This window comes from Zingiber officinale, chromosome 2A, assembly GCF_018446385.1.
Source record: "Zingiber officinale cultivar Zhangliang chromosome 2A, Zo_v1.1, whole genome shotgun sequence".
Classification (NCBI taxonomy): domain Eukaryota; kingdom Viridiplantae; phylum Streptophyta; class Magnoliopsida; order Zingiberales; family Zingiberaceae; genus Zingiber; species Zingiber officinale.
This window is the reverse complement of record NC_055988.1, coordinates 127,755,083-127,780,947: the sequence shown is the minus strand read 5'-3', so window position 1 is coordinate 127,780,947 and position 25,865 is coordinate 127,755,083. Positions and strand designations below refer to the sequence as shown.

Genomic DNA, 25,865 nt, shown 5'->3' with positions numbered 1-25,865 from the left:
CTTGTCTCCTGTTGATGCTCCCCCTGTTGAGATGCTTTCTTCCGAAGACTCTCCCCCTTCATCGATGCTCTCGATGTTCATTGAGGATGAGCTTGCTTCGTCTTCTGGTAGATACTCAGCTATTAAGGCTGTTCTGGTGATTTCCTTGATTTCAAATTCTTCCGATGATGACTGGGTGCCCATTGAGGAGTTGGATGCAGCTTCTTTTGGTTCTTCATGGAGCTTTAAGAACTTTTCCCAAAGTTCTTTTGCACTCTAATAGTCGTCGATTTTGTCGAGATCTTCAACCGGTAGTACGCTTAAAAGGTGAAATTCAGCCTTACCATTTGATGTAAAATCATCATGCTGCTTTTTGGTCCAGAGGCGTTTTTCGATTTCTTCTCCGTTCGCATTCTTCGGTGCTTCATAACCATATTTTATAATTAATAAGATACTAAAATCTGTTTTAATAAATACCTCCATTCGTCGTTTTCAAAATGCGAACACCCCCTCGAATGTTGGTGGATAGATGTTAGCTCCGACCATCTCGTTGCTTCAGTCGGCGGTTAGTCCTCCTGAGGCGTACTCGGCTCTGATACTACTTGTTGGAACGCGGTGACCGGCTAGAAGGGAGGGTTGAATAGCCTGCTAAAAAACAAAAGCACAACCCTTTCTCGAACTTTCAACAGAACACTTGCATAAAATGGAAAAATAATAAATTAAAACAGAAAAGAAAGAGGCACCGGATGTTTACTGGGTTACAACTGGGGGCGTTGTTAATCCAAGGAGTGGAACACACTAGAATATCTCCTTCAGGCGGAGAAGCCTCTTACAGCAATGAAAGCGCAAAAAGAAAGAAGCTAATCTAGAGATTGAGCGTACAAGTGTTGGAATTACAATATCTCCTTCAGGCGGAGGGGTCCGGGCACCCCGGACAGTTCCGGGAGCCCCGGTTGGAAAAGTCAACCCCGTTGACTTTTTTCAGCCGGGGTCTTCTGCTCCGGCTCCGTTCACCTCAGACCGAATCTTCCGCTCGCTTGAGTGATCTTTGCCATCCGTAATAGGGCTCACCCGAACCCAACTTCCGGTCTTCTTGAGCAGCCTTTCACTCCGGCTTCTCGTCCCTCGGAATTGCCACATGCTTTCTTATCGTCTGTCAACGTACTCATCCGTAGTCTTTATCCCTCGGTCGCACCCCGTGCTGACCTTCTCGCTAGTTGCGTCTCTTGCTCCTCGAGCAGTCTTCCGCTCCGGCTTCTCGTCCCTCGGAAACACCGCATGCTTCCTTCTCGTCCGCCGGTGTAATCTTCCGCAGCGTCTTGTCCCTCGGACACACCGCGTGTCGTCCTTCTCGCTAGCTGCGTCTTCCGCTCGACTACCTGTGCTCCTAAGCTCCTGCACATTTAGACACAAGGTTAAAAACACACAAGACCTAATTTAACTTGTTGATCACACCAAAACTGTTGGAGTGTATACTGAAAGCCTAAGCTTTTGTAAACATCTATTTTGAATAAAGAATCACATTTGGTCAATTTATCTACATTTGTTTGTAGTTGTTCAATTAATTTATATTGTAGATAACATAGTATGTGGTGTCACATGCAGAAGATAATGTTATCAGTACCTTATAAATTATAAACAGTAGCTCACGACCAAAATGGAAAGGAACAAACCATTAGAAGGTCGTAGTGTAATTAGGTATTAGTTTATCTTGACTATATAATTACATTAGTACACTCAGAGTGTATTGAGTAGGACCATTTGAGGTCGTTTCTTTTATACTGACTTTATAAAGGAACAAAGACCTCAGTTATTATGGAAGTGTGTGCTCTTAATCCCAATATAATAACAAGCACATATATTTGATATTTATTTCTTTAATTTATCAATGAGTGAGATTTAGTTCGATGAATCAATAAGCCCGATAAGTTGGGAAATGATATCACTTATAGTGTGTGTTGTTGATTATAGAAGGAAATTGTGTCCTAGAGATACTAGGTTGATAATGTCCCCAAGAGGAGCTCATAAGGATTGTCATGTTAAACCCTGCAGGTGGACTTAGTCCGACATGATGATAAGGTTGAGTGGTACTACTCTTGGACTAAGATATTAATTAAATGAGTTGTCAGTAACTCACTTAATTAGTGGACATTCGATATCTTAAACACAGGGAGACTAACACACTCATAATAAGAAGGAGCCCAAAAATGTAATTTGGGATTGGTGCGGTAGTTCAATAATAGTTCTCTAGTGGAATGAATTATTATTGATAAAATTAAGTTGTGTGTTCGGGGCGAACACGGGATGCTTAATTTTATCGGGAGACCAAAACCAATTCCTCCTCTCGGTCTCTATCGTAGCCTCTTATTTATAGAGTACTATACCCACCTATACCCACCTTCTATACCCACCTAAAGGGGGTCGGCCAAGCTAGCTTGGGAATCAAGCTAGGGCCGGCCTAAGCTTGGTTTATGGGTGGCCGGCCTAAGCTTGGTTTATGGGTGGCCGGCCCTAGCTTGAACCCAAGTTAGAGGGGGCCGGCCATAATGAAATTAAAAAGAATTTTAATTTTAATTTTTATTATGTGGAAGTATAATTTATTAAAGAGAATTAAAATTAAAATATCTCTCTTAAAAGGATCTACAAAAGATTGAAGAAAGAGATTAGATCTCTTTCCTTATTTGTAGATTGGAAAGATATTTTATTTTCTCTTTGAAAATTATTCACATGTTAAAAAATTAAAATTATAGAAATTTCTTTTTATCAACCATGAAGGGATTTTTGAAGAGAAATTTTATTTTTAAAATTTCCGGAAACAAATTAGGAAGTTTTAATTTGTTGATTGAAACTTGTCTAATTTGTCTCTCTATGATGTGGCCGGTCATTATAAGTTTAATTGGGAAATTTTATTTTATTTTTCTCAATTAATTCATGTCAAGGGAAATTAAGGAAATTTTATTGTAATTAAATTTCCTAATTTACCAAGGCTAAGGAATATAAAAGAGGGGGTTGGGGTGCCTTCATAAGGTATAACCTCTATTATTTTTCTCCCTCTCTTATTCTTTGGTGTGGCCGGCTATCCTCTCTTCCCCTCTTCCTCTTTGTGGTGGCCGAATCCTTCCTCTTGCTTGGAGCTCTTGTGGTGGCCGGATACTACTTGGAGAAGAAGAAGAAGAAGGAGAGAAAGCTTGTATCCCTTGGAGCTTGGTTGGTGTTTTTTTTTTCTTCATCCTTGGTGAAGCTCTTTTGTTTTGGCCAAACCTAGCTAGGAGGAGAAGAAGGTACATTGGTGGTTTCTCATCTCGGAAGATCGTTGCCCACACAACGTCCGAGGTTAGAAGAGGAATACGGTAGAAGATCAAGAGGTCTTTCTAGAAGGTATAACTAGTAATTTTTCCTTTCTGCATCATACTAGTTATTTTTGAAAATAATACCAAATACAAGAGGCTTATGATTCTAGTATTTCGAATTTATTTTCGATGTAGTGTTCTTATGTTTATTTCTTTTCCTTGTGATTTGATTGTTCCTTTCGGTTAACCTAAAGTTATTTTAGGAAATTAAATATTAGCTTTTTATAAAAGGTTTTGTCTAGTCGGTGGTGGTTGCTCCCATATCCAAGAAGGTCATGTGCCTCGCCACGTCAGTACTGGGAACCAATTATAAAAATTAATATTTAATGGAATTAATAACTTAAGGTGATTTGAGTCGAACGTGTTAAGTTCCGCAGGAGATCCAAGTCAAAACCTAAAAGAACAAATAAATTAAGTTTTGGATCAAACGTGTTAAGTTCCGCAGGCGATCCAAAATTTAATTTAAAAGAACACATGGTAGCTAGGAAAAGGTTCAGACCTTTGTACAAAATTTTTGTACAATAGAACCTCTAGATTTTCCGAGTAGCAACCAACAAAAACAACCTTGGGGTTCCAACAGGAAGAAGATGCGATGGTTGCTTTTGTTAATGGAAGAAGGCAGATGTTGCATTTCTTGCTTGTTGAAGAAGAGAAAGGAGAAGAAAAGAGAACTCTTGTGCTTGAAAAGAGAATAAGAAAAAATTATAGGTTTATTTCCGTTGGAGAAGAAAAGGAGAAGAAGCAAATGGGCAAGAAGAGGAAGGGAAAAATAAAAGAGAGACATGGACGAAGGGATGTCATACGGTATGGCAAGATTGCAACGTGCATACAGAGAAATAGAAGAGAAAAAAAATGAAATAGAAATATTCTTCAAAAAATATCCTAATTCATTTTAAATCAATAGAACCCATTTAAACCTTTAACTTGGTTCAGTCATAACTTAACCAGATCTAACTCCAAATAAATTCCGGTTTAAACCAATGCAATCCTTATCTCTGCATCTACCGGTTAGATTTAATTCTAATCTGATTCAATTTTAATTTAGCACCTTCACTTCTATCCTTGATTTAGTTCATCCATTTAATATTATATATTTTATTTTTAAAATTCAATACTTAATATTTCAAGTCGTGATATTTTCCTAATAAAAATGAATACTGTAGGTCGTGAACTTTCCATATATATAATCAATTTCAATTTCTGACAACGAATAGGGATGAATCGACCAATCAAAGTGATGGTGAAAACTTGCAAATATAAAATATGATTTTTTTAATCAAATATGAGATGGGGCGGTTGCACCCCTTCTTCTCCATGTAGCTACACCCCTGGCACCACCCATTGTGGTTAGAGGAGAAAAAAAGCCAAACAATATTGGACAACCTAGGTTGTCTCAAGAAGATCCGATCTTAGAATATTAGAAGCCTTAACAAAGGTCTCAAAGAGAAGGGGGTGGAATTTCTCTTTAGAGACAACAAACTTGGTGTACTAGGAGTGTTGAAGATCAAACTTTCGAGCTTGAGTTTTCAACAATTGAAGGCACGAAGGTTTTAACAACTCAAGGTGGAACAATTGGATAATCTAGAGGGACACAGTAGAATACTATTGATATGAGATGAACAAAAGGTGGATTTGATGGTACAAGAATGACATGATTAATATGTTCATTGCAAGGTAACATGCAAAGTGTCTCGTAAATTAATATGTTCTCTCCTTTTTCTCCCTATGAACATTGTAGCCCTGTCATCATCGTCTACGCTCATTTCTCTTGTTTATTTTTCCCTTCTTCTTCTTCCTCATTTACTTCTTCTCCTTCTCTTCTCCAATGGCAAGAAACTTGCAGTTTTTTCCCTCTCCACTTTTCAAGTACAAGAACATTCTTTTCTTCTCCTTTCTCTTCTCCAGCAAGCAAGAAATATAGCATTAGCTATTATCCTCTTTTTCATCTTCTTGTATTTTCTAAGGTTTTGTAGGCATGACAAGAATAGTCCTATTTTGCATCCCTTGCTTTTTTTGTGTCATTGTCGAGCTCGTCGAAAAGAGTCAAGGTTGCTAATAAACTATCTTCTCTTCTCTATTTTTCTCAAAAGCAATAGTCTTTCTTTTGTTATTTCTAGCGAGCAACCCTTTACAAGCATCTCTTTTTCTCCTTTATCCAACCACATCAACAATAAGAGGAGTAAGTTGTTCCATTCTTCTTTTCTATTTCATTAATTGAAGGAAGAAGGAGAGTTGTAAAGTATAAATTTTATTTTATTAGGTTGCTAGTTATGTTGATTATTTAGCTCAGAATGAAGGCCTCATATATAAAATGATGAGGAAGCGAGATCACAAATGATTTTTTGACTTAAAGTCATAAATAAGTTATAGGGATCTATGGATCGTTGTTTCAACTAGAACTCAGGGCTAAGATCGAAATTTTTGAATTTAAGTTCATTTTCAGCTTCTTAAATTTGAAATTTAGATTAGAAATTTGAATTTCTACATCTGTGTTTGCAACATGGGTGAATGGTAGAGCATGATCAACATGACCAGCTTGTGTGTATTCATTCCATTGAAAAAAATCAAAGGGGTTCTATTTGATATTAATGATCAAAAGGTGCTTGGTTTGGATGGATGGATATGGTTCTAGGTTCTTCATGCATATATGGGATACAGTCCAATCAATTTTTATGGCTATTGTACAAGAGTTTTTCCGCATTAGAAAGCTATTACGAAGATGAAACCATACCTTAATTGCACTTGTTCCTAAGTTAGCACATGCTAATAAAGTATCTAATTATCAACCTATATCTTATTGTACAATTTTCTATAAAGTTATTTCTAAAATATTGGCAGGCAAGATTTCAGACATTATGGACAAATTCTTCACCAATCTCAGGCGACTTTTGTTAAGGGCAAGCTTATCACCGATGATGCGGTGATAAAGGGAGACCCGCCCGGGATGAGTCAACTGCCAAGGTGGAGGTCAAAGTTAAGGTGGTCAACGCCATGATGTCAAAAGGTTTGCCTACGACGGCCAAGCGGAGGACCTTATTATGGTCGATTGGGATAATCAGTGTCCGATCGGTAAGAGACTTGTCCGAGCTGACCACCTGTCCAACTCGGGATAATACTGTAAGACAGCTAGATGCTCAGTGTGGAATGATAGGACGCTGAGGAGACTGAAGAGCTTGTCCGATCGGGAGGGATAAATTACTATGCCTAATCACCGCAAGGAATAACAACTGAGGCAGACAAAGCGGAGGAGTCCCGACCGAGTGGTTACCTTGCTCGGCCAAGCAACGAGATCATTGTTATATCTTTTGATATCCTTGTGGGAGATAGTTCTGCTGACACGAGGCATGGTCGACAGACGGATCGTACGACAGAAGTTTTTATTGTCTTGTCAGGGATATGCATGCCCAATTAAGATATGATGTTAGAGGCACTTTTCTGACATGTCATTTCATAGGACATATTGGAGAACGTGTCCATGTCTCGAGGAGCGTACACATCACCCATCAGGGTTCTATATAAAGGGGGGGTCCAAGCATCGGAGGATGTACGCGTTATTCATTGTTTGCGCTTGCGTTACTGTTGCTTCGCTTTCCTCTACAATTTCAGTGACTGACTTGAGTGTCGGAGAGACAACACTGGGGAATCCTTCCGTAGCTCGTCACTAATGTTGTTTTTCAGAGTGGGATGCGATCTACAGTAGCTCCATCCCCAGCTTTCCACCTCCCCATTTTTGGACAAGTTCATTTTGACGTCATTTGTGAGAACGTAGGGAAAGGAGAAATTTCGCCAAGTGTTGTCGCCTATCGTCCCGATCGACACAGAGAGTGGGTTATCACACAGTCGAGTGACCAATGCACCATCTGCATTAGGCGGTATAATCCGAGCGGTAGCTACAAGCCTAAACCCGCGAAAGGGAGCCGAACAGCTAAGACATGTGATTCGATCAGAAATTTAGGAGCATATATGGTCCATTCGGACATGGAACCACTGAAGACTCTACTAGTCCAGTTAGTCGAACTTGTAGTCTCCTTCGACTAGACTTGAAGGGGAGGTTGTGATGCGGCGATAAAGGGGGGCTTGCCCGACACCCACCCAACATGATTCAACTACCGAGGTGGAGGTCAAAGTCAAGGTGGTCAACGCCAGAGTGTCAAAAGGTTCACCTATGGTGGCCGAGAGGAGGACCTTATTATGGCCAGTCAGGGTAATCAGTGTTCGAATGATAAGAGACTTGTCCGAGCTGACCACCCGTCCAACTCAGGATAATAAGGTAAGACAGCCAGACGCTCAGTGCGGAATGACAGGATGCTGAGGAGACCGAAGAGGTTGTCCGGTCTGGAGGGACAAGCTACTACGCACAATCACCGTAAGGAAGAGCAGTTGAGGCAGACAGAGTGGAGGAGTCCTGGCCGAGCGGCTAACCCGTTCGGCCAACCAGCGGGATCATTGTTATATCTCTTGATATCCTTGTGGGAGATAATATTGCTGACATGAGGTATGGTCGACAAGCAGATTGTATGGCGGAAGCTTCTACTGTCTTGTAAGGGATATGCATGCCCTGTTAAGGTATGGTGTCAGAGGCATATTCCTGACAAGTCATTTCATAGGACACATTGGAGAATGTGTCCATGCCTCGAGGAGCGGGCACGTCGCTCATCAGGGCTTTATATAAAGGGGGTCTAAGCACCAACGAAGGTATGCGTTATTCAGACCCCTTCCCTAGTTTGACATTGACATTGACATTGCTTGTTTTACAGAGCGGGACACGGTCTATAGCCAGTCAACACAGTAATCATATCCCAGCTTTCCACCTCCCTGTTTTCAGACAGGATTAACCGCAATATCCATTTGGACCAAAAACTTTTCAAAAGATATATCATGAAGAGGATATCATCCAAATGCATCATGAAGATTGACCTCATAGAAGACATTTGATTATGTGAACTAAGACTTCTTGTAGGATGCTTTATTGGGGTTGAATTTTTCATTGCAATTTATATCATAGATCATGGAGTATGTAACTACAACTTCATTCTCACTAGCTATCAATGGAGGGACCTTTAGACACTTCAGAGGTGCTAGAGGATTGAGGCAAAGAGATATGTTATCACCTTATCTTTTTGGTGTTTGTATTAAGATCTTTGGGAGGCAACTACATATATATACCACAAGAGCGGAATTCAATTATCATTCTCGGTGTGGTCATCTCAGACTAGCTCATCTTGCCTATGCAAACGACCTTCTTCTATTTATCCGAGGTGTTGTAACTTCTATTGGTATCCTGACATATTTTTTTACTAGATTTTGGTATAGTGGCAAGACTTCAGGTTAATAGACTGAAGTCAAACATCTTCTTGGCTGGTGTTATAAACTTGACTTGTCAACAACTACTACCATCATGGATTTTTAGGAGGGGGTCATGCCTTTCAGATATATGGGGATTCCACTAGCGGCGACGCATCTTCAACTCTCTGACTATAGCCCACTACTTGACTCCTGGCCCGACAGGTCAATGCTTGGCCACAAAAGACTTTGTCTTACATTGGTAAGGCACATTTGATCACGTTTGTTCTAATAGGGGTTGAGTGCTTTTGGCTTTCGGTCCTTCCTATCCCCATGAGCATCATTAAACACATTTACAACATCTGCAGGTCTTTTATAAATACCCACCGGTGCCATGGGCGGATATGTGCATACCTAATGATGAGGGTGGATTGGGATTCCATGACTTATGAGTTTGTGCCTTTTATGGATAAGGTGCTTTGGCGGATACATGCTAAGTAGGATGTCCTTTGGATCAAGTGAGTGCATCATACCTATTTAAGGAGAACGGATGTATGATCTTGGGAGGCGGTGCACTCAGATTCCTTGCTAATCAGGCGACTACTACAAATCTGAGATCTCATCCTTTCGACTGTTGGGTTGCCAGTGGATGCTATTCAAATGATGGCAGGTTGGTTTGAGCAACATGGTGGAATGGGCAAGGCCTATGACTTCTTTAGACAAATTGGTCCTAAGAAATCCTAGATGTGGACGGTGCGGAAGCCCTATATTCAGCCTAGTTATGTAGTTACACTTTGGATGTTGAGACATGCAAGACTATCTAGAGGATCGACAATGTACTTTGTGTAAATAAATACTGGAGACACAAGAGTATCTATTATTTCGATATCCACCTATCATGGAATTATAGAGAAGGAGTAGAGATTGTCTATACATGAGACATAAAATGTTCACCTATCAACGAATGTTTCAGATTTATGGACGGTACTATTGAGGTGGACGACTAATAACAAAGGCAAGACATCTTGCTTTGTCTTCTCTAATCCACCTTGTATGGTGGGGACACAATAATAATTTTTTTTACGAGGGTCAGTTGGATTGTGAGAGAGTTTATAGGAGTATCCAAATTCATAGAAGTGTGACATGAATCACTTGTATAATAATAATAATAATAATAATAATAATAATAATGGGATACCTTTTATTATAATATATTAATTAAACACAAGAAAATGAAAAGATAAATAAATTTTTTTACAATAATATGTAATTATATTTAATAAAATAGAAGATTAAGGATGATCCAAAATTATTAGAGTTTTTAAGGAGGTGAGTTATCAGTATGATCTTGTTCATCCTCTCTTTACTATTTTTATTTATTTTTTATTTTTGTTAAATAATCAATCGGTCCCACGTAAATTTTTTATTGGCGACCATAATACATTATAGGCTAAAGGCTAACATTCTAAGGTTTATCGTCCCAATAAAAAAATCTTAATACATTACAGTTGAGACTAAATTTTAAATATCTGATTAACTATTTAAAAAACTTAACTACTACACCATAACTCTGAGCCTTCAAAGTATTCTTCATGGATTTTATGATCGTTGAGGTTGACGACATCTAGTTTTTATTCAAGTTAGGGCTTTAGAAACTTCCTCTACATGACGAGAGTCCTCTAGATCGACATCGGCCTTCAATTCCGTTGTCAATAGTTTCACAAGGTGCTGAAATAATAGTGACTAATGTAGAGTTTTGAAAATATACAAAATGATCAGGGTGGAAAAGAAAAAAATGACGACAGTTTTCAAAATTAGGAGCCATTTTGAAAATCTTAATATTCCAAAGAGCATTTTTTTAGCATTTTAGAAAAAACAGAGAAAACTTGTGGCTGAAACGAGATATATAATCATAATTATAGAAAATAAAAGGGGGGAAAACAAACGGCTGGTTCTATGCTCTCCGGCGCCGCGCCCGGTTACGTTTCGCCATCGGCGTCGCCCTACTCTTCAGCGTCGATTTGATGATTCGGCAGGGATGACAGTGTTCGCCACTTCAACGCTCCCGTTCCAGTCCATTTATCCGCAGGTGCATCTTCTTTGTCCGGCCTCTGGCTTCCTGCCCCGCTGGTTTTTGTCGTATTTTGTAGTGTTCGACGCTTGCTTTGCCTTACGCTCGATTACAGGGCATATTTTCTGATTGGGTTCTGGCAAGAGGGCAATGGAGCGGCCTGAGGATGAGCTACAGGAAATCGAGCCGAGTTACAGCGATTAGGGCTTCCGCAGAGGTTCCTGATTCTGGTGTTCATGACGATGCAAGTGCGCCCGCGGTTAGAAAAGAAATAGAGTTGGAAAAGAGGGTTGTTTCACTGAGAGAGATGGTTAATGCTTTTCCTCCTGTGCCTGTTGTGAGTCCTCTTGCCTTTCAATTTTGTGGTGAAACAAAGATGAGTTCTTTCTTTCATGTTAAGTGATAAGTGTGGAAATGTGGCGATTTTCATTTTTACCTTTTCCCCTTAAATATCAAGATATTATGCCACAATGTTGAGATGGATGTTTAGTTTGACCAAAAATCTTTTTCTTTTGATTTCCATTTGCAGTAGGTAATTGTTGCTTTACCACCATTCCATACTTCTGAAGGATGAATACTTTTATATCACAGCACACTTATCAAATAATTAACTTTGATCCTAGACATTTTTTGGAATTCATATTGATATTTTAGATGCATCTAACATACCAAACTAAACAACTTTCCATGTCTGTTAATGTTCTAAAAAAGGCATGCACAACCTGTTAACATTTTTGGACTTAATTGACATCAAATAGGCAAAATTCAGTATGTCTTGCGCAAGCAGTTATTTCAGTAAGATGCAACTAGGTTAAAAACTCAATTTATGTTTATCTTATGGGATCAATTGCAAAGAGGACCATAAACCACCTTATATATTAATTTTTAGTATGCATTGCCCCTTCGCTGATAGTTTCCACTATTCTCAGTTAAAAGAAACTAGCACTTCAAAAGTCGCAATAGGTTTATGTATTTCGGTTGCAATTTTAGCAATTGCAAGGAAGATCATGCTCAAACAAGAGGATCGAAGTTATCAAGGTTCTGTTGCTGATCTTGTGAGGAGAGGTCAAATAAGATCTGATAGGAGAGGCTCGTAAGTATTTTCCTTTTATACTGGTCTAATTTTACTTGTAAAGAGGAGATTAATTATCTTCTTATGGAAATTTCTTATGACTACTGTTATTCCTTCTCTGTATTAATTTTTGTATTTATCTTTTAGAGTATAATTTTTCTTTAAATGTGTAAGCCTTTGTTTGAAAAATTTCTAAACTTTAGATTCTTAACTATTTTATTGTCAATTTTGCCAACTGCTTCCTTGATTTTTTTTTTTAGAAGTTCTCAAGTTGAATATTTTGGTATAAATTTGCAATAGTTTGCTATCAGAATGCTTCAACTATTTCAACTTGTGCTTGAAAAAGAGAGCTTTTTAGCAAAGTCACAGTTGCATAACTTGGGTGTTTAGCATCAAGCCATAAAAATTGCATGTTTCTTTGGAGAAGTGAACTTCTAGCTGCTTGTAAGAGGGTCAAAAGTGACACCTAGCTACCTAATGAAATCCGAAGGATCCGATTAATAGAAATAGTTAATGTAGGTGGAATAAATGATTCTGATCAGGTTTGCTTCCAAAGGCAGAAGCTTTGACTTGGATAAGGTTGCTGGTTGAAGAAATTTGAAGATGAGAAACCACAAAGCAAAGATAACCAATCTCCTTGGAGACAGAAGATGACATAATTCACCTATGCAATCGATAGTGGAAGCTCATGTGAGAGATCTTGTGGGATCAAACATGAGAGATGAATTTAAATGGGTTCTTGCTTTGGCCCTTTGGCCCTGATACCATGCTAATTTGGGTAAATTTATTATTATTTTTTTCTTTGGTAGCCACTTCTACATGCATCATCTTATTATCATTTTTTACATTTACATCTCTATGATTTATAAATTTACAAATAAGCACTTAACTTATTACAATTAAATCATTACCAAAAACTTCCTTGGTGGATCAAGAGCATGATTGTATATGTTGAACAGTTGAAGAGTGTATTAGGTCATTCAATGTGTCATCTTAACTTTTTAGTCTAAAAAACTATTATTTGGTGATGGCATTGCAAGAATCGCAAGGTTGAAAATCGTACCTTCACCAAAACTTCTAAACTAAGCATTTCAGTGATTCAAAATATTTCTAGGCATATTGGTTGCATGCTTGAGGAAGATATATCTCACAGCTAAAGTATGTCATTGTTATGCTTGAAGAAGCTGATTTGCTAAGAGCTATACTTGTTGTCACTCTCATAGAGCCAAATGCCATATTAATGCCAAGAATAATGAAGTCATACTCTAAACTAGTGAATCCTAGAGATTAGTTGGTAAATTAAACTGTCTTGATTATACTAGGCCTTACATCTCATTTTCAGTAAATATGATCAACTAATTTCTTAAGTATATGTGATAGGGATATTAGGATGTAACTCCAAGATGTTTTTTCAGATATTTTGTGCTTTGGACAAGGGTTTCCTACTTCACAATTGAAGTCATCTTTAGATCATAAGATACACTCATGTAGGTTGAGTTGGTTCTTGCATTGATAGGTGGTCCATACAGTTCTTGCCCCGTGTGAGTATATTTGGCTCAATTCAATGATTGAGTTGTATAGTGCTCCTATTGAACTAATGAAGCTACATTATGATAATCAGGCTGTTGTCAATTGTCATGAACATTATTCCTATTCTAGTGTTTATGAGAGGGCCAAACACATAGAGATAGATTGTCATTGTGTTAGATAATATATGCAATCAAAGGTGTTTATTACATCATTTGCTACTTCTAATGATCAACTAGCAAATTTTAACAGAAGAGGTCTTAGAATATACCTTATAACAAGTGTAATTTTTTTTCAGTATCTTTAAACCAGCACGAGGGAAAGTGTTGAGGATTAATGTAATTGCAAATATACATGGACCTATTTGTCAGTAGAGGGGGCTTCCTAGAGTTTGATGGCCCAAAAATTTTCTTGGAATAAAGAACTGGTATTGCATGAATCATGTATCTATCGTTGCATTATTTTCCTTATATTTTTATTAAGGTATCTGTGAACTCATAAAGAATGTAGGAATTAGTAATTTTAGTGGCAGTTGGACAACAACCATCAGCATCATTGCTTAAGACTTATCTGCTTGTTAAGCTATTTCACTAAGGCTGTGTTTTCCTAGGAGGGAAGAAAATAGTTAGTGAAAAATTCACAGAAGTATTTCCTTAGTTTGTATTTTCTTAGAGAGTCAGAAACAAGTAGAATTTCTTTCTCCCTTTCCTTGGGGTGAAGGAAAGAATGAAGAAAACTTTGTTTTCAAAAAGTTATGTGACCAAAAGAAAACAATTTTCGTGTATCACATCATTAGTGTTGCGTGCTTATTTTCCTTTCTGATATTTCTGCAAAGGTATTTGAGGACTCATATAAGGGTGTAGGAATTTCAATGACTTAGTGTTGTTTCAAAAGTAGCCATCAAGACCATTGGACAAGAATTATCCATTTGTCGAGCTGCTAAACCTCTCAACAAATCTTATAAACCACTTATTTCCTTGCCTTGTATTTGCATCATTGCTTATTTGACTACTCCAAAAAAAAAAAAGACTCAAATTGGTTAAGCTTATCAAAAAATTTTTATGGTGGATGAGCAAACTAAGATTGTGCAACCCCATAGAGTGCAGAGGTGAAAAATTTGCACATCTACAAGGACATCTTAGATCCTAGAGCACCTACATTGCTTCAAGGAACTTGAACACTTATGATATATATCTCTTTGTGCCAACATGAGCTCAAAAGTTCTCATCTCAAGTTGTGTTTCTTATGCTTCTTGACCAACTCATTCCTGGCCCTACCGTTCCTGGTACCTTTGTCCCGGCCGGGGGTATAAATTGGCATTTGGTGATGGGGTTACCCCTTACTGACATTAGGATATAAGGGAATCCGAAGCCACATGTCGCTGACACACACAAGTAGTAAAAGGCAATGACAAGAGTAAAGAAAGACAACTATATATATATATATATAAAGAAAAGTCTACGTGCGCGCACGCATGTCTAAAAAATATATTTTTATGAAACATTAAAATAGAACAAACTGTAAAAGCAAATTTCAAATGTCAAGTACTAAGCAAAACAAAAAGCAACAATGAAAGAAAAGAAAACATCTCTAAGCAAGGTGGGACTGACAACTAGGACCTTTGAGCGACATGACATAACTTCTACCTGGCCGGAAGTCAAAGAAAATAAGGGTAGTGAGTACAAATTACTCAGCGGGAATAAGAAGGATAGTACATGATACTAAAGTGTAATGAGATCAAAGGGAGCAGGCTTAGGTAATATTACTAACAAAAGTCAGAGCAAAAATACCAACATAGTCATCTACAAACTTGATCAACTAGGTATGACTTATAAGCTAGGTGTACATACTCAGGGACGGAGGCCGCCCCCCCCCCCCACCAAAGAAGTGTATGAGGTATAGGAATAGGGGGTGAAAGAGAGGTAAATGGGAGGCAATGACATGGTCGCCTCCCCTCAACATAAATACATATATTTCGCCCCCTCGATATGAAATTCCTAGCTCCGTCCTTGTACTGTACATCCAAATTCTGCATAGAACAAACATATAACTAATATATAGCAAGTATATGACAAACATTGACTACGGCCGAAATATACTACCATGGATGAGTCTTGTGGCCAGTCAAGATATCTAAACCGGCACTGTTTGTGGGAGAAACACTCTACCGCGGAGACAGGATATACAAATGACCACTGTTTTCGGGAGAAACATTCTATCATGGATGAGCTATCTAGCTACAGACTATGGGCGAAACACTCTACCACAGATGGGTCCCGTGGGTAGTCAAGATATATAAGCATACAACCCAATAATAACAAATAAACGTAACAATCACATCCAAGAGTAAAAATCTGCTAGCTACGCTACGGTCTGATAACATCATGTATATAAATAACATTATGCATGAATAACAATAAGACTGCGTAGATATCAAATAGATTAAAATAAGGTCAATCAATAAAAGGTCAAGATCGAGAAATAACATAGTAGATATCAAGGTAAAAATAACTACTACGCAATCAATGCATATAATGGTAATCATGCACTAAGGTCATAGAAACTACATAGATCAAGGAATTACTATCCACCTCTAATGTAGAACGTCATAGTCGTCTTCAAATATGAGGCTCTTTCTCGAACTTGAATCCTAAAGATAAAAATACAAAGGCTATTTAAGTATTAAGCCAATACTAATAATAAACTCAAACAATTTATTCCCCGTTCTTTAATATTAGTCGTATTAATTTCTTAATTGATTGCTAGTCCTTTAGTTAATATATCCATGGCTTAATTAATCTATCTATCTATCCATTTAATATTCTATAGATCTAATACATCTGTAATTAAATCAATTTAATCATAAACCTAATTAGTAAAGGGATTCAACTAACCTTACCCATATGGTTAGCATGCGGAAATTAATTGAATGAAATTTAACTCATAAACCAGATTACTTAACCCAAATCAGCCTCACCAGCGTTAGAGGAAAATTAATCAACCCAAAACAATCAAATTCTAATTCATATAGTGAGATTAACCCTATTGTCAGTGTTCTAAAAATCGGCTTAGGCGGTCACCTAGGTGCTAGCCAGTTGCACCGAAAACATGCTAGTCGACCAACCTAGGTAGCCTTGGCGGCTAGGCGGGATTAGGCGGCCCTTGGCGCCGACTAATCGATCGAATTGTCTAGGCACGACGGAAATAGTGCAGGATTTTCATGATTTTTTTTAATTTGGGCTTTTAAATTTAAAACCCAATTAAAAAAACATAAATGTAACATTTTTTTTTTGTATTGGGCTTAAGTTTTATAAGTCCTAAACTTTGGTCCAACTAGAAAATCAATTTGCTGGCTTGCCCTAGCCATTAGCACCAAACTTCATTTCCATCGTACTGACTAACTAGAGTTGGAGAAATCAGAGCAAATTAAGAACCCCACATTTATAATAAATCAGAGAATTAAAAGGCTAGAGAAATCGATTTGAAGAAAAATTTATTGTCTGATCTTTTCTTAACTGAGCAACTTGGAAGCAATTGAATTGAAGGTTGGCCAACGCTTTATCATTTGGAAACATCATTTCATCATATAACCTCGAAAAAGCTCTAGAGTGAGCGAACTTCATGAGGATGATTTTGCATCCGAAGAAAAAGAGGAGGATCACAATGATGATATTGAGTTTGTGTTCGATGAAAAATAAGTTGTTGAAAATTATGGAGAAGAAGTAGAATAAATTTGTGATAGTTTATTAGTTGTGGAATTTTGAACTTATTTTAAATTTGATGTTATTATGTTGGAGTTATAGAGAATGTAATTTATTATGTAATTTATGTTGATATGTGGAATCCGTCTAGCGGCGCCTAGTCCCCATCTAAGCGGCCTAGGCGCAAGGCGCTTGTCTGGCACTAGGCGCCGGTCTAGTGCTCAACTAGCGCCTAACGAATTTTGGAACCTTGCCTATTATTAATGATCATTAACGGGATTAATTAATTACATTGAACGAGTAAAGCTTAGGTGAAGAAGTTCATTACCCTACGACTTCTTCCCCAACAGCAGCTCACGACGGACAACGGAGGCAACCGAGTTAGGTAATTAAGGCGACGGCGATCGCAACAATGATAGCAGCTGCTGCTCAAGGCCCATAGGCGTCAGAGGGCGGCAGATTGGCACTTTGGCAACGCTTCAACTTTCTGACAATGGCTCACTGCGGCTGACTATATCCCACCATCCGGAACAGGAAAAGATGGTGGTTAGTGAGGTGCCAACAGTGGCGTCGGGTGGCCGAGGCAGCGCTTCGAAGATGTGAGAGAGAAAGCGAGAGACGACAGAAATTTGTGAAGTTAGGGTAATTAATGGGAACTTAAGTTAATTATATCAATCAACTCCTTTAAATAGGTTAACCAAACAAGCTTTCATAAGCCTTAATTTAATTATCCCAATGAAATATTCCTAACTTTGTTAAATAAACTGATTTTTTTTTTGATAAATCCAGCAAAATTCCAATAATTTTTATATCATTATATACTTTTATTTCCACACACACACAAACAAAGTTATGTTGCGCGCCACATGGGGCTTAACTGTGCACGATTAAGCGATGCACAACTTTTTTTTATTTTTTAGCTTGCAGTTAAGCCATTTAGGATTTTGCCTTTAGGGTGTAGGAGTTGGGTTATATTATTAAGTAAAAAAAAATTAAAACAAAAAAAATTGAGGTGAGCACGGGATATGCGATGTAAGGTGAGCGACATATCAAAACACACACACTCTCTGATATACTGTGCGCCTATTTGGTGCGCGACTGTGTTTGCTCGGGTTGCGTGGATTGAATCCAAGCACCTGAATCTCAGTCCACGTGCTTGGATTCAATCCAGGTGGCTGGTTGATAGTGTTTTTTTTAAACTCTTTACCTTAAGGTTCAGGCTTCCCAATTAGATTATAGTGTTTAAGCTAAAATTTTTTAAGATTTTACCTTTAGGGTTTAGGCTTCCGAATTGGATTATACTGTTCAAATTAAAAGAAAAATTAAAAACGATAAAATTTTAGGTGTTTACGGGGTATAATAATGTATTTTGGGTTTATATTTGAGGAAATGTTGATTTAAAAAAAAAAGTAATTGTGGTCCTGACAGGCGTCGCAGACAGTTGCGCACGCGAATGTCGTGCAGGGGGTATCAAAATGTTACGTTTTGAGGTTCACTTCAAGTTCTATTGTTCTCTTTGACATAAAATCCTTCATACTCCTTGTCCTGTAAATCTCTCTTTTTTGCTTGATTCCGTTGTCATTACCATAGAGTTCATAAAATAAGGTACGATGGTAGTCATCATTGTAAACACCATCTAAAGTTGTTGGTTCTTCATCACCTATGCTTCTTTCAACATGATTATCTGCTTTAACATTGTATTGCAGCTTGCTCCTTGGGTAGGAAAAACATCATAAAGAAAGGTGAAAACTAATCCCAATTGCTCCCCAGGCAAGCCTTGAGGAGGCCTACTAAATATTGTTCTCTAACCGTAGGGATTTGTGATTTTGTGTCTGAGTAGGAAGGCTTTTCAAGCACTCAGGGGTAGTGCTTCTACTTCAGAAATGATTATCAGAGATTTCTTTAAGCTCAGACAGAGTGTCTGGCTGTGTGCTCCCTGTCTAAGGTACTTGCATTGCTTGTTGTTGTTTCTGAACAAGCTTAGCTAACTCCTATTGGACGGGTTGGTATGAAAACAAGTTGAACCTGAGACAAAGCAAGTTAGTGGGATGCACTTTCCCCAAAATTTACCTCCTTTTACTTCATCCCAAGGATCATATTTAGTGGCCTTGAGGGTCATGCCTAGTTGTTACCCAAGTTATTAGCAATGTGTTGTTTCTTGGTAGATGATATCTATTGTACATGGATCAAGTATGATTTATAACTGTCCTCTCTAATTTCCTCATAGTTGTTGCCTCATAGATGATTATTTTTGGTAGGAGGGAATTGTAATGGGAATGGAATAAAATGATAAGTTGAATGATTCATTTCATTCTTTGTTTGATAGTAGTAATGTAGTGACTCATTTTATGTTTGGCCCATTCAATCAATTTGATTCACTCAGCCAAGTCGACATGCTTGGTTCATTCAATTTACTCACAATTTGGCCAGTTTGGCCTTCCAACTCGTCCAGTTTATTCTATTCTACTGGGTCACTAGGCTTCTTCTCTAGCATGCCCAATATGCTTGACCCATTTGTTTGGTATGTCCAATCTGCCCAATTTGTTTGATTCCCCAGGTTTGTTCAATGCGTTTCGTCCATCCAAATTCACCCATATAGTATTTAGTCACCTCATTCCTTGTTAATTTTAAGCTAGCAACGGATCTTCAACATGCACACTTATTTAAAGAAGCTGCTGCATCAGCTCGACTTGGCGATATCTTCAACAAAGCTTTATGCAAAAGTAGTATACGCCACACGGTGCCATATTGATAGTTTCAGTATTGCGATCAATGAGACTGAATATTAGAATCATGGTTTCAGATCCTAATAGGATGAGCCAGTCCAACCATGGATTTGGACCACGATAAGTAGCTTGGTAGCAGCAATACTTGTGTTCATTAATTATCATGTTAATGTGAATCTTGTTGTACGAGCATCATATTCTTATTTATCTTTAACTATATTTTAACGCCATTCTTATTAATTATATGAAATATTTCTGCTTCTGTCTTGCAGCTTGAAGCCAATGAAGTATGATGATCCTTTTAATAATCCCTATGTGAAGACTGACAAAAGTAGTTCAACAGTAGAAATGTTTGGGAAGGTTTATCGCTTGGCACCTGTAACTCTTACTGCAAAGGAAAAGTCAATGCATCAAAAGAGAAGATCACGAGCCTATCAGTGGAAAAGACCAACAATATTTCTAAAAGAAGGTGATTCTATACCACCAGATATCGACCCTGATACAGTCAAGTGGATCCCAGCCAATCACCCATTTGCGACAACTGTAAGTGATATTGATGAGGACTTGGCTCAAAATAATGTATATCAAAAAGATGGCGTTCCATTCCGTGTTAAAGCTGAGCACGAAGCCATGCAGAAGAAGTTAGAAGCCCTTCAAAATGTAAGTTCTTTTTGGCTGTGAACCTGCTTTGCACAATTCTTAGTCGTAAGATTAATATTTTCAATTCATGACATCTATTTTTCTGGTACACCAGAATACAACTTTGTCGAACTAATTGACTTAAGGATGGCCTAAAAATCGGATGGATATACAACTAATTTTGAATCATCTTGAAAAATTGGGTTATTCAATTCTTGGGTAAAAAAAGTCTTATCTAATTTGATTCTCGGGTTAATTTCAGGTACCTTTTTATTTTTAAAACTAGTTTCTGGCCGTAGACTCCAGGTTTATCTATTAAGTGTCGATTGGCTTCGCCAGATTATTCTGATTGACATTTCTGCATGTATTTGACTGCAGGAACAAAGGGTTAACGAAGTCTCCATCAATCTTAATAGCATCGACTATTTTGATCAACCTATTCGTTCGTCAAAGCTGCAGGAGCAGGGCTTTTCTAATCCGCAGAACGATGGATCTGATTCTTCATCTACCAATCACCATAAGAATTGAACTAATAGTTGTTGGACTCTGCTGTATGTCGCTCGCTGTTTCCTCTTCTTTCAAGCGTCTTGAAGATTGTAGGATTCAGTGTCACTACCTAGAACCACAGTTCGAAGTTGTACATATGAGTTAAAACGTTTTTTTTCCTTTTTTCACGAGCATACATACCTTTGCTGCTTTATTTGTGGTCTCTGAGTTGAGATTTGAGTTTGGAATTGTGCTGAAATAAGATTGTTTTCACGGTTTAGGGAATAGGAGTGATGACATTGATCCCAAATAATTGGAATAAACACGATTGTCTTCGTCTATAGAGATTGTCAACTTCCATAGTTATGCTCTTCCTAAGGGGCGACAATCCAAGGGGAACATGTAGGCCAACCAAACAATTGAGTCCTGGGCTGACAACGTGCCCTTGCCATGAAGAATTTGACCTAATATATTTACTAGATATTCCATTCCTTCAAAATAACTATTATGTGTCTACTCAATTTCATTACATAAACCAAACACAACATTAAGCTATAAATTGGCTCAAACATACAGAGGAGGCAGATCTATGGTAATATATGTACAATAATAGGCAAATGGTAACAAATCAAACCTGTATAGGTAGAATTAATACAATTATGACGGGAGATTCAAAAACAAATTCAAAAGCAACCAAACTGAGTCTCTTCAAGTCAATTTTGAAGCTTACAGCGTTAAATACACAACATTGCAGGAGAATATCTTTTCCTGTCGTCAAGCATGAGACAGCCAAAGCAGGATCATCAGATCACATATTAGGAATTAGGAATAGTGGGGTGGACTCAGATCCTCTTGCACTAATAGGTAACAAAAACAGAATTTTAGGACTTCCTGCAAAATCATAACCCAACTTCATCGTCACTGTCATCTCCAAACATGGCAGCCATTTTCATAGCAAGTGTCGCTGCCATTTCTCTCCTCTGGAAATCTGGCATCAACCTCAAGTTGTCGCGCATATTACCAATCTCATACATTAACCTTTCTAAATCATCGAGACTGTAGTGACCATCCTCATCCAACTCAGAGCCATGGAAGACATCAGATTCAAGCTCCCCTTGCTCAGTTTTGGAACTTGTTATCTTCTCTGTAGACATTTCTCCATCGACAAAGTCACTTTCTGTCTCAGGACCGTTTCCCAGTTCTGAGGTTTTTTTTGGAACATCAAGAGGTGTACTAGAGCCGGGAATTGATGATGACGATGCGACAATCTCTTCTGCTCCATTGTTAGTATCAGATTTTTCAGAAATGTTCATGTTTTGATTTTCTGTTTCATATTCTCTTGACATAACTGCATCATTATAACTTCCCCACTCCTCATCAGAACCATGAGATAAAGCCTCGTACTCAATTTCATAATCTGACTCGTCTGTAGATTCTGGCATAATCAAGGGATAGAAGATAAGAAACTATGGATTTAAATTGTCTTCAAACAAATATATAGCTACGATATACGGAAGCACCCATTCAAGGATGAGAATATTTCAAGATTTAGTTTAGCCACTATAGAAATGCCAAATAAAAAAATCAGCGGTTTCTTCACCTTCTTTCTCAACTAGGGATGGACGTGTAATCTTGTTTCCAGATTTTAGGATCATCCCAGGCCACATGTGAGCAGAAAGAGCTCCATACAACCGGTCTACACCTTGCATATCACCGTCTACAGAAAGACCTGCAATGTATAACATGTCATTATCCTTTAACCATATTATTTGCAAGCTAAAATGATGTATAAGAAAAAATGTGAAGGAAATTTTTAAAGACTAGGTGTTAAAAGAAAATTTAGGAGATGATTAGCTTAGGTCATCGGATGAGAGGTCAAAGCAAAAAATTGTTCTGTTTCTAATTATTCACAACTTGCAGACATAACATAGTTCAATAATTCATGAAAAGAAAAAAATCAGTGTATGTTAGGGCATCACAAAATACTTGGTTAACCAACCACAAAGGAGAAAACATAGAAATCAATGATTGAAGTCCATAAAAGATAGCCCGGTGCACGAAGCTCCCGTCATACGAGGTCTCAGGGAAGGATCCATTGTACGTAACCTTACCCTACTTTTTTGCAAGAGGTTGTTTCTAGGATTCGAACCCGTGACCTTTTGGTAGCAACAACTTTACTATTGTGCCAAGGCTCCCCTTCAATGCCCCCAACAACTTTACTGAAGTCCATAGGCCATGAAAAAAACTTTAAATACTGAATGTATTGAATGATTGTGGGCAAAAATAATATTCCACGGACTGTACAACACAAATGCATTGAAAATTGAATCTCAAATGGCAAAGGAGATAAACTTACATTTATCAAAGTCAGTGTTAGAGGCACAGGTCTCAATATATTCTATGTTATGCTCAATACACCAATCTAGACATAACTTCCTAGTTTCGAGATATGGCTCTTCATGCCCCAATAAGCTAGAACCTTCAGTTTCATCGATACCATAATCCATGTACTCAGGGTGTGGATCACTACTGGATTCTCCATGCTTCAGCATTTGCCTTCGATACTGTGCATGGGCGGAGTGACCAGTCACAAGATCTGCTTTGTTTCCTATGCAGAGGAGTATTTCAAACTTTGTAATATCTGTTTTGGCAATCCAGTCTTGGAGGGTAGTTAGAGATGATTCCTGTAGATGAATCAAAAAACATGGAGAAAAAAACCAGATTCAGTAAACTAACAATGCATTATAATTCTCTAAATTATTCTGGATTTAAACAGGGTTTTTTACTTTTGAGGAGTGTAGAAAACAGTAGAAAGAATGGTCTAAATTGATATATCAGTCCTATAAAAATTATAACTCAAGACACTTCGAATGAGAACAGTTGAAAAAAAAATAGACGGCATTTCCAACCTCAGTCATATCAAAAACCATCACTAGGGCATCCAGCTGCTTTGTAATTGGAAGTGACTGAATTGAGAATCCTTCATCCAGATGAGCTGTCCATATAGCTACATCAGCTGTATAATATTTATTTTCAATTGTCCACCTGGCAAATTAGCAGAACCATAAAGGTCAAAAAAACAATACCATAAACATTCTAATTTGAAGACAGCAAAGTAACTTAGGTTATAATTTATATTATTAAAACGTACCCTTGGCAAAGGGCATATAGTTACATACCCTTGACAAAGGATGCCTCTTGCCAAGTCAGAGGTATCTGAAAAATCAACTGAAAGCAGTCCTGCAATGAATGAAAAATAACCAAAATGGTTCAAATGAAGAAAAAAGTAATAGTTTTCAAGCTTCTTGTGGAAAATCACTTGAGAAACATGTTTAGCAAGTAGAAAATAGAAAAACTTTAGAAAGTTATAATCTGTATACTATGATAGAAGTAAATAATCAATCACAAAATGAAACTTTTGTGGTAATAGGAGCATCTTAACAAAAATCTTTAGGGGAATAAAAATATAAGGCCAAACAAAGGTGAATCCACTGTGACTAGAGGCTAGTTTCTTACGATGAAAGGAGCATAATAAGTGAAAGAACTTGGGTAAAAGCTTCCCTAGACACTATTTCTCCCTGTTTCTGATGGAGGGAGTAAGATTGTGATTATTTCAGATGAGAGACGGAAGAGGGAGAGGAAGGGAAGTAAAGGAGAGAATGTGGAAGGAAAAGAGAGAAAGAAGATAAGAAAGAACAAAAGGACCAAATTACCTTGCTATCAATTGATCATCTTCTAGAGCCAAATGCATCTTTTTTTTTTCACTTTCCGAAAAACAATTGACTACCTCTTACAACCTTCCGTATTTGATATCATTGTTAACATCATTTTCCATGGCCACATCCATGCTGGTGCCTACGGCCACAGGATTCTTTATCACCTAACTAGACCTTATCTTCCAGCCCTGCTTCTTCGGGCATGAATTCTCCTAATCCATCATAGTGGCAATACTTGTTGCCTTATGAAATAACACCCCCAAGGTTCATATCTATAGTTGGCCCCAAAACGTTGGACAAACAAGGATTGATGATGAGGATAATCATGATGATTCTAGAGTCATATATAATATCAATTTAGGCAAGATCAAATGGTTAACCGAGGTCCCTATAACGGGACATTAGTTTAATTGGAAAAACATTCTTTATGGCCAGGTTGGTAGGAATTAAACATGGATATTCAGAACTGAGAGGATCAACTTGCAAAATAATTTAACTGCTTCGTACTCAGCAAAGCATCAAAAGATAGATCTAAATAGTCGGGTTTACAAAAATGGTGCAGTAAAGATTAAAGATTCAAGGGCCTTGGCCCACGTAGAGGAAGATATTTACATACAACAGGATAAGTTTATATCTAATTAGGAAGAAATAACTAAATAAAATGATGGCATTTTACCAGAAACTGGGAAACCCTAAGACTGTAAATTAACTCTGTATATATTTCAGAGGATCATACGAAATTGCACACGAATTCCAGAGTATTTCAGCATTCCCTTCACCGAAAATACTAGTGATTACAGTTGAAAATAAAAGACGAACAACTCCATCAATTCTGGAACGATTTCTACGATCAATCAAAAAGGGAAGGGCGCTAACGGGAGAGGAGAGTTCGCTTCCCGACGTTCGGCGACCCGATGAGGAGAATCCCTGGACGGGTATCGATGGATGTCGAGCTGCTTCCGTTCTCCGACGCCATCGCCGTTGACCGGGGAAGCCCGTAAAAGAGGGACAAAGAGAGGGTTTCCAGATCGATGGTCGAGGTCGTGGTTTCTTCCTTGACCGAGCCATAGCGAAGCGATAATTAAAAAGGGCAACTTTCTTATCAGGTCCACCTAAGATTGGAAAATTGCCAACCCACACCTAGTTTAGTTTTAATACATAAATACAAAAATTTAACATAACTGTTCAATTTCCCCCCTCTAATATATATGATAACATAGTGTGGAATCCGCCATCCAGAGTCAATCTCATGATCATATATGATATATGAGGAGATAAATTAAAAAATTATAATGGATCAATACAGTAAAAAAAA

At 37.9% G+C, this 25,865-nt stretch overlaps 2 protein-coding genes across 2 annotated transcripts; one reads left to right on the top strand and one right to left on the bottom strand.

Annotated features, from left to right (window-relative positions):
• The first annotated feature begins 10,518 nt into the window (after window positions 1-10,518).
• On the top strand, window positions 10,519-21,022 carry LOC122042286 (protein MULTIPLE CHLOROPLAST DIVISION SITE 1-like). The gene is made up of 5 exons (XM_042602317.1): window positions 10,519-10,701; window positions 10,799-11,020; window positions 11,613-11,776; window positions 19,982-20,369; window positions 20,727-21,022. The coding sequence occupies exons 1-5, from the start codon at window positions 10,651-10,653 to the stop codon at window positions 20,874-20,876; spliced, it is 975 nt and encodes a 324-aa protein (XP_042458251.1). The 5' UTR covers window positions 10,519-10,650; the 3' UTR covers window positions 20,877-21,022.
• Window positions 21,023-21,422: 400 nt separating this feature from the next.
• On the bottom strand, window positions 21,423-25,605 carry LOC122042285. Its single transcript, XM_042602316.1, has 6 exons — window positions 25,427-25,605; window positions 24,014-24,074; window positions 23,744-23,879; window positions 23,191-23,518; window positions 22,435-22,563; window positions 21,423-22,269 (listed from the first exon to the last, which is right to left on the bottom strand). Exons 1-6 carry the CDS (start codon window positions 25,524-25,526, stop codon window positions 21,734-21,736), a joined length of 1,290 nt encoding a protein of 429 aa, XP_042458250.1. The 5' UTR covers window positions 25,527-25,605; the 3' UTR covers window positions 21,423-21,733.
• Window positions 25,606-25,865: the final 260 nt, after the last annotated feature.